Source organism: Grampus griseus, assembly GCF_964374135.1.
Source record: "Grampus griseus genome assembly, chromosome: 16".
Lineage (NCBI taxonomy): Eukaryota > Metazoa > Chordata > Mammalia > Artiodactyla > Delphinidae > Grampus > Grampus griseus.
The window spans coordinates 7,244,492-7,257,876 of NC_139010.1; the positions used below are offsets into that span (position 1 = coordinate 7,244,492).

The following is a 13,385-nucleotide window of genomic DNA, read 5'->3' on the forward strand; positions in this document are numbered from 1 at the left end:
GGCTCCCGCGCCTGCCGTGTGCCGGGGCGGCGGCGGCGGCGCAGGCGAGGGGCGTGGCGCCCACTGACCTGCGGCCGGCAGGCTGCAGCGAGCGCCGCGGACCGGCTGGAGCCGGGCTGAGCCGCCGCGCCGGCCTCCCGCCGCACACCGCGGGGGCGCTCGGGGACCGCCGCGCGGGCGCGCACGGGCGGCGCGGGGACCCTCGCCCGGCCTCGCGCCCACCTTCCTAGGGGCCGCGGCCGCGGGCAGCTAAGGCCCGCAGCCCCTCCGCCTCCAGTCTGGGAGCTCCCGGTCCCACTCTGCCATTGCCTATGGGGATCCGAGAGTTTCCCGGCGGCGCACCCGGGGGCAAAAGCATCGCCATGTGAGTAGCGCCCCGCGTGCGGGTGCGCGAGCGGGCGGCCGGGGGCTCTCGGCAGCCGGGACGCCGGGCGGTCTGGGGCTCGGGAGGGGGCGGCGCGCGCGGTGGAGCTGCTCGGGAAGTTTAGGGCATCCTCTCCCTTTCCACTCGTCCCAACCTGCTCTGCCCCGAAGCTCCCGGCGCCGGGCTCCGGAGACGGGACCCGACGCCCAGGGTGCGGAGGGAGCTGGGGTGCGGTGGGAACGGGGAAGCGCCGGCCCTGCGGCCGCACCTGACCCTGACGGGACCAGGCTGCGCCCCTGCTCGCCCTCCGACCTCACTGTCCTTCTCTCCCTCCCCGCCCACCTGCCCGCGGCCTCAGTGGTATGAGGAGGTCACCGGACGTCAGCCCCAGGAGACTGTCCGACATCAGCCCCCAGCTCCGGCAGCTCAAGTATTTGGTGGTGGACGAGGCGATTAAGGAGGATCTGAAATGGTCGCGCTCGGTGGAGGACCTCACCAGCGGGCCCGTGGGGCTCACGTCCATCGAGGAGCGGATCCTGCGCATCACCGGCTACTACGGCTACCAGCCCTGGGCGGCGAGCTACAAAAGTAAGATCCCCTCGCCTCATTTCCCCGGTCCGCCGGCGCATCTCCCCCTGCGGCTGGCACGGCGGCCTCGGGGAGCGCGCGCAGCCCCGCGACCAGCCGCCCCGCTCCCACCCGCTGCCCTGACCGCAGACACCGACCCGGGCTTGCACGTTTTAGGAATAGGCCCGGAGACGGTTCTCCGGGACCTTTGGGAATATCTGATCCATTTTCTTAAATCCCCTCTCCTTCCCACAGACACCTCTCTGTCTTTATCCCCTTGCGCTTGAGATGTCACAATAAGGAGACAGATTGGGAACTCAGTGTATCCTGCACTGTGTGACTTCTCTGTGGATACGAACGTGTCAGTCGCCCCGGGTCGGGGCTCAGCTGGCTTGGTTAGAGACGACAGACTTAGCACGCCTGGATTTTAACTCTTCCCTGGGTCCCCTAGGCCCCGATGATGGAGGACGATTCTCGGGGCCTTCATTTTAGATGTCATTCACTCCCTTTGCCCCAGGTCTTTAGCTGTCCTCACTGTGGAGGTTCTATATGGATCATTCTAGCTATTGGCATTTGGTCCCTGAGAGATAAACGGTCGGTGCCAGGTGGAACAGCTGAGACTTTTCTTTGCCAGTGGGCCCCAGCGGATGGCTCTGGCAATGCTGTGATCAGTTATACAGATATTACCTGTGTGACCAGGACTAATGTGGTGGACATTTCTTTCTCTCATTTTGGAAGGGAGAAGTTGACTATAACAAATTCCAGAACCTATAACTGTAAGCCACAATTCGGTGGCCTCACCACTGTCGTTTGACAAGCAGAAAGAGAGCCGTTTATCACCTCAGTCAGTCAAAGAATTGAGTATTGCTTCGTTCCATATGTAATCAAGACTAACAGCTTAATGATTTTGAGATATGGTTTCACCCTTCATGGCTTGAAATTGGAGCATATTTTATTGGTCCTTAGGAACAAAAAATCAGGCTTTTGTAAATTAGTCATATTGAGTTCTAAAAATACGTCTCCCTTTAGTTTTTTTATAAAACCCTGGATTCCAAGCCGAAGGTCAGTGGTATGCTAGCAGTTAGCTGGTTACTTTTATTTGCAGGAAGAAACATTAGATTTTAGTGTTTTGTTTCATGCCTTTACTTGTTTTTAAAGGACGGTGGTGATTGCCTTTAACTCTGTATCAGCCTTTAAAAGGTTATCTGCCTTTCCTCTAATCTGCTTCTGCTGCTAAAATTGTAGCTGATAAATTGGCGTTGGATCCCGGAAGGGAGACAAGGGACCGTGTTTTCTTTTCAGCTGAGAAACGTCAGGTATAGGATAAAAGAATGAAAACCCATTGGAAACCATTTCTCTTATAGATAGGGATAGGACACTCAGTTTCTATTTACACTTTCTAAATTTCGTTTAGAAATGGTCTGTTTCTTATTTCTCTTCTTAGCTTTCTTAGTAAGAAATTAGAATTGTCTAAAGACAGTTGTACAAATTACAGCCTTCATAGAGTCGTCTGTTTAGCCCCTGGAATCATAAGGTTTATCATTGTATAATTCTGAATATTTGCAACTGGCCCCATGAGCTTTATAGAAATTTTCACCAAGGCTTGTGACTCTGCAGGGTTGGCGGGGAGCTTTCAGCAGTGATTCACTGTGTTTGGTACAAACACACTTTATAATTAAGGCAGGGGGAAGGCCTGGAAAATGAGTCCCTTGTACCACCAGTGGTATTCTTAAATACCCTCTCTCTGAGGCTTCATTGAAGGAATAAAGAGCAGTAGACAAGGGTACAGTGGTCATTGTAATCAGAAGAAAATCATCTCACTCCCCCCTCTATTCCTGTGAAGATTCTTCTTTATTCCAAGAGATTTCCTTTTTACTAAGATGCTTTAGGTGACACCTGACGTTTTGATGAATGAATTGGACTTTAAATTTAGAGAAGCTTATGTTTTATTAATGTAGCCAAAGATGTTTTAAGGTAGTACTTTGGCTGTTTGCTATTTCTACCCAAGTAGAAAAAAATAATAAAGAGGCTTATCTATCTGTTGGTATCAGTGAGTTATTTTGTTTGTCGGTTAATAATCACACTCAGCTAACTGGGAGAGATGATGATTATGAAATAAATATTCTTCTCAGGGTCTCCAGAGTAAGTTATGGGATGTTCCAAGCTTCATCCTTGACATCGTTGTGTCACCTTTGAGTCATCTTTCAAAGTGGCTTCTCTGTGTCCCCACTGAGGGAGTTGACAGTGAGAGTGTCTGGATTAGTTGAGAGTGTAAGTTAGCTGCCTTTGTAGCAGCAGAAATTATTTGAATGACCAAATACTCACTGTTATCCTCGTAAGTTTTAGACTTTGTTTGGGGTGGTGAAGATAAATGAGGTAATTGCAAACAGTGCAGAAATGATCTTTGTTTGGGATTCTCAGCCCAGTCAGTGAGTTGAACAGATTTTACTCTCGACAAGTGACTTCTTGTGAGGAATTGTTTTAAAAAATCCTAAAGACCCCTGGGTCTGAGAGGGTCGGTTTGTATGTAACGTTCAACTGAGAATTAAGCTGTTGGTACAAACAAGCAGGTGGGAGGGTTGAATTCCTCTTCTCAGTAGCCACAGTCCTCCGATTCCACATTGCCTGTTTTTGAACCAAACCCCTGGGCAGTTTTCCTGCAGATTCCTTGGCTTCCCAGCTGCGAGTGTACCCAGAGCCCAGGAGGCACATGGTCCACAGTAGTTGCTCAGTTAATATTGGGTTTTTTAAAAAATAGATTAAAATTTTTTTTTATTGTGGTAAAAATCCCATAACATAAAACATATTACTTTAACCATATTTAACTGTACGGTTCAGTGGCACTAAGTACATTCACATTGTTGTGCAACTCTCACCATCATTCATCTCCCAAATTTTTCACCTTCCTGAACTGAAACTCTGTTCCCATTAAACACTAACTCCCTATTTCCCCTCCCCACCTCCACCCCCGGCCCCTGGCATCTACCAGTGTACCTTCCGAGTCTATGAATTTGACCGTTCTAGGTATCTCGTATAAGTGGAATCAAACAGTATTTGTCTGCACCTAATGTATATTGGACTTAATTTTTAAAGTTAACTCTAATAAATGTCCTGCAAACAGATTGTCCCTTCTTTTTTTCCCCCCCGCTGTGCTATAAGTTGGCCCTCATCAGCCACCTACTTGTACATAGTAGTGTACATACGTCAATCCATCCTACCTGCCCCTACCCCCTTGGTGTCCATATGTTTCTTTCCTACGTCTGTGTCTCTATTTCTGCTTTGCAACTAGGTTCATCTGTACCATTTTTCTAAATTCCACATATATGCATTAATATATGATATTTGTTTTTCTCTTTCTGACTTACTGCACTCTGTATGAGAGTCTCTAGGTCTATCCACGTCTCTGCAAATAGCGAAGTTTTGTTCCTTTTTATGGCCGAGTGATATTCCATTGTAAATATATATGCCACATATTCTTTATCCGTTCCTCTGTTGATGGACATTTAGGTTGCTTCCATGTCCTGGCTAGTTGCTCAGTTAATATTTGTTGAATGAGTGAGTGGATGCGGCCTGAAACATCAACCTCTGGAAGAGAGAACCTTTGAAGGTACCTTCATAGGGATCTGTATTATTTAATTCTCTTTTTTGGCCGCTCTGCACGGCTTGCAGGGTATTAGTTTCCCGACCAGGGATTGAACCCTGGCCCTCGGCAGTGAAAGCATGGAGTCCTAACCACAGGACCACCAGGGAATTCCCTATTACTTAATTCTTTATGCAGACTTATGTTAGGTTGGAATTGCTTTGCCCTTTCCTTATTCTTCCATGGTAAGTGTCATCCTTGGCTTTCTGAACCATAGACTACACCAGAATCCTTTTTTTTTTTTGGAATTGTCTAGTTTATTTAAATATAATGAATTACGTTGACTGATTTTCTAATATTAAATAATCTGGTGTGCCTACAGCAAACCCTTATGATGTTTTTGTGTGTGTTTTTTTTAAATTGAAGTATAGTTGATTTACAATGTTGTGTTAGTTTCTGGTGTATAGTAAAGTGATTCAGTTATACATATATCCTTTTTCATACTCTTTTCCATTATGGTTTATTACAGGATATTGAATAGAGTTCCCTGTGCTATACAGTAGGACCTTGTTGTTTATCCATCTTATGTATAATAGTTTGCATCTGCTAATCCCAAACTCCCACTCCAGTCCAACCCTCCCCCCCGTCCCCTTCCTCCTTGGCAACCACAATAGGCCAGAATTCTCCATGGCAAGCTTTGAGTTAGCCCAGGGTTTCTCCCTTCAGCGTTACTGACACTTTTTTTTTTTTAACATCTTTATTGGAGTATAATTGCTTTACAATGGTGTGTTAGTTTCTGCTTTATAACAAAGTGAATCAGCTATACATATACATATGTTCCCATATCTCTTCCCTCTTACGTCTCCCTCCCTCCCACCCTCCCTATCCCACCCCTCCAGGAGGTCACAAAGCACCGAGCTGATCTCCCTGTGCTATGCGGCTGCTTCCCGTTTGGTAGTGTATATATGTCCATGCCTCTCTCTCACTTTGTCACAGCTTACCCTTCCCCCTCCCCATGTCCTCAAGTCCATTCTCTAGTAGGTCTGGGTCTTTATTCCTGTCTTACCCCTAGGTTCTTCATGAAATTTTCTTTTCTTAAATTCCATGTATATGTGTTAGCATACGGTATCCGCCTTTCTCTTCCTGCCTTAAATCCTTTATTATGGGGAGAGGGGATCCTGAACGTGGGAGGGTGTTTAGCAGCATCCCTGGCCTCTAGCTCACCCCCCCCAAATTGTGACAACCAAAAGTGTTTCCAGACAATGCCAGATGTCCTGTAGGAGTGATGAGAAGCCTTCATTTAGCCTCACCCCAAATTTCTGTTGCAAATGAACTGTCTTCCGTGGAGCAGTAGTGCTAACTGAGCAGGCCTGCCTTGGAATTCTGGGCCTTCTCTTCTCTTCCTTCTTCCTGAACCACTGATTGGGTTTCCAGGAGGGGCCAGGCTAGAATAAACAGCTTTCTGAAAGAGCCCGGTTGCTTGTGCAGCGAACATGATTCCACACCCACTCACTGTAAATTGATAGAAGGTGCTTCAGAACTCAGAAGAGTTTGGAAAGCTTTTCTAGTGATTTCCTTTCCCCTCCCACCTGTGCCACAGCAGAAGCGAAATGACTGGCTGGAATCTCTTCTGCCTCCCCCTTCCTTTCTTATTCCTCTGGGATAGATCGCAGTTGGGGAGGAGATGGCTGTGGAGAGGAAGGGATGCTTGAAGTAGTGGGTCTTGGAGATCCCAGCCACAGGTTCTTATGCAGGATGAAAGGACATCTATATATGCTCCTTTATTTTCATTTATTCATTTAGCAAAGTTTTTGAGAACATTTATGATGCCCATGGCTGAGGTGTGCCCTTGTCGAGAAACAGAAATCCACAGACACATTGTTCACAGTTAGCAGGGATGCGTTACTTAGCAAAAGGTTTCCCTAAAGGACGTTTTCAAACAGTGAGCTCACAAACTTCTCTAGTAAAGAAACTTCCTAGGAATAGCTTTTGGAGCTATACACTTGACTCCTGAGTGGGCTTATTAGTACTTCATGGTGCTGGTATGTGCAAATACAAATGATTTTTTTTTTTTTTAAATGCTGATGGGTTTAGTTTGTAAGTCACTTTTAGAGTAGACGGTAGGCTAATCCCACCGGGCCTGCCATTGGCGACTTGAATCAAGGTTAAGAGCCTGAGGATTACTGAGCAAAACCCAGTTTATTTCGGGGGAGGTTTCATAGCTCAAGCGGAGAAAACGGGAGGGCATTGAATAGCTCACCTAGTGACAAGGAAATCGCATGTTTCAGGATCCTCCAGGTTTCCAGTGTTAGGAAGGGTTTGTGAGGTGAGGGGGGGAGGTTTATGGAGAAGGACAATCTTTCTACTTCTGTGTGCCCTTTCAGACCAGACCATGAGTAGATGTTGCTTATGTGGTTTCCAGTGATAACTGGAACAGTGGCTCGTAGTATAATTGAATTCATGGTGAGCAACTTCTGTTTGATCCTCCCAAGGTAGTAAAGGTCAGGTCAGCAATTCAAAAATGACCCACTTGGAAGAGCTGTATAATTTGGTTGTAAAAGTTTATTCTAGAATGGAATTCTTTTTCATAATCTTTTGCATTATGGTTTATTACAGGATATTGAATATAGTTCCCTGATATTGAATATAGTTTATTATAGGATATTGAATATAGTTTCTGTTACGGTTTATTATAGGATATTGAATATAGTAAGACCTTGTTGTTTATCCATCCTATATATAATAGTTTGCATCTTCTAATCCCAAACTCCCAATCCATCCCTCTTCCACCCCCTCTCCTCCTTGGCAACCACAAGTCTGTTCTCTATGTCTGTGAATCTGTTTCTGTTTCATAGATAAGTTCATTTGTGTCATATTTTAGGTTCCACATGTAAGTGATATCATATGATATTTGTCCCTTTCTGTCTGACTTACTCCACTTAGTATGATAATCTCTAGGTCCATCCATGTTGCTGCAAATGGCATTATAGATTGAAAAGATTTTAAAAGGAAAAAAGTTGGAGGGGGCGGGGGTAGGGTGGGGAGGGCATAGAGCATAACATTTTCTGATGTCTCAGAGCATCAGTTTTACTCATGAATATGAATCCGTGCTAACAATTTAGTAAATAGCTTTCTGAGATTTGAGAAGATTACAATGCAGAACTCTTCTTTTTGAAGGGAGCACATTTCTCCCCAGTACACTCAGATCATTGACCGGGAGTTATAAGCCCTTTGCAAATGGTCCAGATTCTCACCTCCAGGAAAAGCCTAGTCTTCCTGGCTTTGGAAGAGGCTTGGGCAAAGAGATGTCTCACTGTTCTTCACAAGTCTATCCTGAGTGTCTACAAAGTGCCTAGTCTGAAATAAAACACTCCAGTGTTGAGTGTTTCTCCTTTTCTTAAGCAGCTGGAAAAAATCAGGTGAGTTGCATTAAAACAATGAATCCACATGTGTATGAGCCATTGAACTCTGTTAAGTGTTTCACTGAGCATTGATAAGGATGCTGACTGAATCATAGCCTCTCATGAAGGAGGGGACCACTGCAGTTTTTTCTGTGTTGTCGGGAGAAGCAGAGGGAATAGAATCCACACGGGGAGCTCTCTTCACATCCCAGCAATGTCTCTGCTGGCAAGTTACTCACCTCTGTGAGCCTCTGTTTTCTCGTCTACAAAATGGGGGCGAATATAACTGCTTTTCAGGATGGTCATGAGGATGAAATGAAATAATGAATATCTAGCATCTAGCCCTTTGCCTGGCATCCATAAATGCCATCATTTATTCACTTCGCAAACTTTCTGAGCATGTACCAGGTGCCAGAATATACAGATAAGTGATGGGAGACAAGACTTCTTTTTTTTTCTTTATTAAGTAGGAAATGTGGAGTAATCTGTTATTCATAAATTTCAGTATTTATAAGACATTCTAAAAAAGAAAAGCAAGAATAGAAAGACAAGAAGATTCTTAAAAATTTCTTAGCCTACTTTTTAATAGGATTGAATCTTCTGAATCTGCAGGAAAACACAGAAGAAATTAATAATAAACTTCAGTCTGACATATTTTCTAATTCTATGCAAAAATGAGAAAAGTCTAAAATACCATTTGATACTGTGCATGAATTACTACAAGACAGTGTACAAATTATTTGTATTGGGAAACGGGTTCTTGCCTTCAAATCTTACAGACTGGAGGGAGAGGAAAGTGAAATAATAGGGCTCTGGAGTGGTGAGTTTCAGGTCAGAAGCTGGAGGAGTAATAAACCACAGGAAGTGGGTGGAGGGGAGGTTTGCGTTTCAGGCAAAGGCACAGTATAAGCACAGCAATGTACACGAGCTGTTACTGGAAGGTCATCCAGCTTGACTGGAACATAGTGTAACAGAAATGTACAAGATGAAGTTGGACTGTGAATGGAAACTGACATTATGCTCTGGTCATTTGACATGTGTCATCAGGAGGGCCATTAAGGCAGAAATGCCACCTTACTCATCCAAGGCCCAGTCTGAGCGTCACTTCTCCCAGGGGGCCTCCCTGACCGCGTTGGATCCGGTGAGGTGTCCTTGCTGGGGCTCCCATGGTGCTGTCACTTCCCATACATATTGTCATGGCTAGTTTAATCGTGTGGCTGAAACCTACAGGTGGAAAGCTCTGCGAGGGCAGGGCTCTTTCCCATGTCGCCAGCCCCTCAGTGTGGTTCTTGGAACGTAGAACTGTGATGATTCTATCCCCAGATCACAGAGTGTCCCTGGCACCTAAATCGATAAACATTTGTTAAATGTACTAACGGAAGGCCATTTACAAGCACACAGAAACAGTTCCTAAGCATCTCCATTTCTGTGGGGGTCTTCCAGAATTATCCTGCATAGAACACTTCTGATTGCCTTTCTCAGTCAAGAAGTGGGACGCCCACTGCTTGGTCACCTAAAAACACTGACAAGCAATCTCACTGCTAGAGCTTAATTAGTCAGTCTCACGTCAGAGTGTTTTGCCTCATTCTGATAACCTCACTTTAAAAGCAGTTTGGGGGCTTCCCTGGTGGTGCAGTGGTTGAGAGTCCGCCTGCCGATGTAGGGGACACGGGTTCGTGCCCTGGTCCGGGAAGATCCCACATGCCGCGGAGCGGCTGGGCCCGTGCGCCATGGCCGCTGAGCCTGCACATCCGGAGCCTGTGCTCGCAACGGGAGAGGCCACAGCAGTGAGAGGCCCGCGTACCGCAAAAAAAAAAAAAAAAAAAAAAGCAATTTGGAAGAAATGAACAGGGAAGAAGAGAAAATGGATCAGTGGGATTTAAAAACGTGTTCTGTGGGCAAGGTTTAAATATTGGGGGAGAGAGAGGTGAATCAGGCAAACAGCATGCATGTCTTTATGAGAACAATTGGAGTGGACGCCTTCCCAGCTCACTGTAACCCCCTTAACTGCCCTGCACCGTGTCTTCAGGGTGTGCCCTTAGCATCACCTTCCTCTTGGGCACCATAGATTAGATTGGGGTGGACCCTTGACCCACAGTCACTTGATCAATATCTCCCTCCTGGAATTTGAGATTAAAACCAGGAGATTGTGGTCTAGTTGGTGTGGTCTTTTAAGTGGAGGAGAAGCTATGAGGGAGCTAGCCTGGCTTTCGTGTGGAGGGAGAGGCAGAGAAAGCTGGTCCACGTAGAGGGAAGAATAGAGCACTTGTGTAAGCAACCCAGAGAGGGCCTTGACGTTTTCCTGCACTCCACGCTGGGTACCGTTTCCCTCCAACGTCAAGATCTTGCTGTAGTGCCTCCTCCGAGCTCCAGGAGACACCACTGTTGCAAGGGAACAGTCCCTTCCTGTGAAGTGAGCGGAAGCTAAGTTTTGTCCCGTGCAACTGCAGACTCCTAGCTGAGGAAGATTTCTGAGCCACTTCTGCTCAGGCCCACGTAGGACAGAACAAGGATATACATAAACAAAGAATTTTTCATTGGAAATGAGAAATCCCTTCCTGACTGCTGAGATAAAGAAGGTCCTGGAGCCTGCGTCACTGGAGAGCTGCAAAAAGAGGTGGACACCCAGCACCCCAGGTGCATTGAGTATTTCCTTATCCTGTGTCAGGGAATTGAAGTCGATTTTTTTTAATACATGATGTCTTTTGGTTCAATTCTTCGGTGAATGTGCATTGATCAGTAGAGTAATAGACCAGTTTTGTTTTCTTATCTTATTGCAAAGCCTAGAAAGGGACTGGGGCAATTGGGAATCTGGTCAGTTCTTTTGGTTAATGATGGTGACAAGCCCTTGAACAATTGCCTGGGACGTGGGCACATTTTTCTCTTATGCAGCTGGAGGTAGCCTTAATTTATGACAGCCTTCGAGATGGTAGGAAATAAATTTCTTCTCTCAGGTGATTTGCAGCCCCGAAGGCTCAAGGCTGTTACGGAGCCCTGCGACAGAGAGATGTTCAGTGTAACCTCTCAGAACCGTTTTCCAGTTGTGATACGTGTTTTCTGTGACGTTCACGTTTGCTGCTTGTCAGTCTGCTGCACATCACCCATAGTACTTGACTAGATAAGAATTTCTTAGGAGAGTTATTTTTATCCTTTTTCATCATCGAGTTTGTACCATGTAGTGTTGTAAAAGCTTGCATATATCCTCAGACTTTTATTCAGAAGGGCCAGAAGAAAGGTGCTACTTAATGAATACCATCTTTCCTTCCTTCATTTTCTTTTTAGAAATTGTTTGCTCATTTTCAGTGAATGTATATGAAGATGTCCTGTCCTTAAAGAAAATATATAATTACGATCGTAGGTATGAAACAGTTCGGTTTTGTTTGTGCAGTGTTCGTCTCACGCCGTGCACGTGTGAGAGTTTAAGAAACACTCTTTATCGACAAGTGCGTTATGCCGGCATTCGATACCGAGGAAGGACTTGAACTTCCCAATTCTATACCATTTTTTTAAGAGAAAGAATGAAATCGTTTGAAGACCATTTAAATGCCATAACCCAGAGCAGCAGATTTCAAGGGTTTATCCAGACTCTTTCCTTTGAAGTCAGCATTTGGTTTTATTAAATCTTTAACGTGGACATTTTTGGTAGGTGTATCTGATTTTATGCTGTCGGTGTGTTTTCAGTTCCATGTAAGTGAAATTTATGTAATTCGAATTTATTCTAAAAACACTAGGAAAACTAGTAGTGGTGCATGTGTCATTGTGTTTGTTCTGTCTGTAACCTGCATGTGTCTTGTGTTTCTCTCAGAATACATGGAAGAGTTTCAGTGTGGTGGCTGGAAGGTGGAGAGAGGAACACCTTCAGACCAGACCCCACTGCCACAATTCTCCCTCTTGAGGAGCCTGTAGGCCAGGCAGGGGCTTCAGAAAACACTGTATGAAGTTTCAAACACTACTCATGGAAGGGTTCATTGGCCAGTGGTTTGGAAACAGATCAAACAATGGAACCTGCTGTGAGTGCGTATTCGTAGATCCATTCATCCACCCATCCATCCCTCCAATCACTGACTCGCTCACTCATTCATTCAGACATCAAATAGTTCACTGCTTCTAATAGGCAGTAAATATTTTCACTGCTAAGATAAACATACACTCCATATATGGCGTATTTCCTAGGAAATTACAGAGCAGGGAGACAAGACAGACATCTCCTCCTCCATGAAGTCCCATACTTTCCTTGTTTTGGGGCCATCTCACAGGTGGATTACATGTTTCTTTTTGGTGCTTCCCCAACTATACATCTTGGGGTATTTTGGGTGCACATTGACCAGCCTTACACTAAACTCTATTATATACATATTATTGCGTAATATTTTATGACGGGCACATGAACAGCTAGTTCGCGTCAGGATAGGGTCTGAGCCTCAGGGAAGTTGTTTTTCTCTCCCTTTGGAAACTTGAGTTCTGCTGTTGTAGTGAGAGTTCTAATTTGTTCTTTTGTTTTAGCCCAGGCATGAAACATTTTTTCTTTTTCTTGTAATCATGCAACAACAAAGATTTTTGACTGAGTTGATGAGATTAAGCTACTAAGCCCACACGTTGTTTTTTCCCTAATGTTTTCTGCTGCAGGCATTCCGTTTCTTTCCAGCTCTGAACAAAGCTAGCCTGAGACCTGAGACGTTTTTCTTCCTCTCACTAGGGTCCTAACAGAAATAGCAGTAGACTGGATTTCAAGGGAGTGGGGATTTGCTTCCAGCTCTGCGTGTTCTATCCCGTGTTGCTGCCTGTTCTGCTTATATGCTGTTGCTCCAGTTCCTTTAAGAGAAGATCCCCGTGTCCGTAGAAATACTCCTTTAAAGCTGTTCTCTTGGTTGTTCAGCTTAAGAGTCATAACACTGTCCAGTTCTTCTAGATGTGAAGGGAGTGATATTTCTAAGAGGCATCTCTACTTTTCTCTGTTAATAAAAATCGAAACGGGGCTTCCCTGGTGGCGCAGTGGTTGGGAGTCTGCCTGCCGATGCAGGGGACGCGGGTTCGTGCCCCGGTCCGGGAAGATCCCACATGCTGCGGAGCGGCTGGGCCCGTGGGCCATGGCCGCTGAGCCTGTGCGTCTGGAGCCTGTGCTCCGCAACAGGAGAGGCCACAGCAGTGAGAGGCCCGTGTACAGCAAAAAAAAAAAAAAAAAAATCAAAACGTCCTGATTTACGTGCCTGTTACTTTGAATATACATATATGTATATATGTATTTTATTGAAATATAGTTGATTTACAATGTTGTGATAGTTTCAGGTGTCCAGCAAAGTGATTCAATCATATATATTATATATATATATTTTTTTGTTTTGTTTTGTTTTGTTTTCAGATTCTTTTCCCTTATAGGCTATTACAAAACATTGAGTATAGTTCTATGTGCTATACAGTAGGTCCTTGTCGGCTATCTGTTTTATACATAGTAGTGTGTTTATGTCAATTCCAA

General features: G+C 45.2%; 1 protein-coding gene across 1 annotated transcript in view; it reads left to right on the forward strand.

Annotated features, from left to right (window-relative positions):
• Positions 1-311: 311 nt before the first annotated feature.
• The window catches only part of SLC35F3 (solute carrier family 35 member F3), a gene marked incomplete at both ends in the record, with an annotated part of 287,527 nt that continues 274,453 nt past the window's right edge, over positions 312-13,385 (forward strand). The window contains 2 exons of the mRNA XM_082674281.1: positions 312-364; positions 723-952. Of these exons, the coding sequence (XP_082530407.1) occupies positions 312-364; positions 723-952 (283 nt within the window). The remainder of the gene's footprint in view (positions 365-722; positions 953-13,385) is intronic.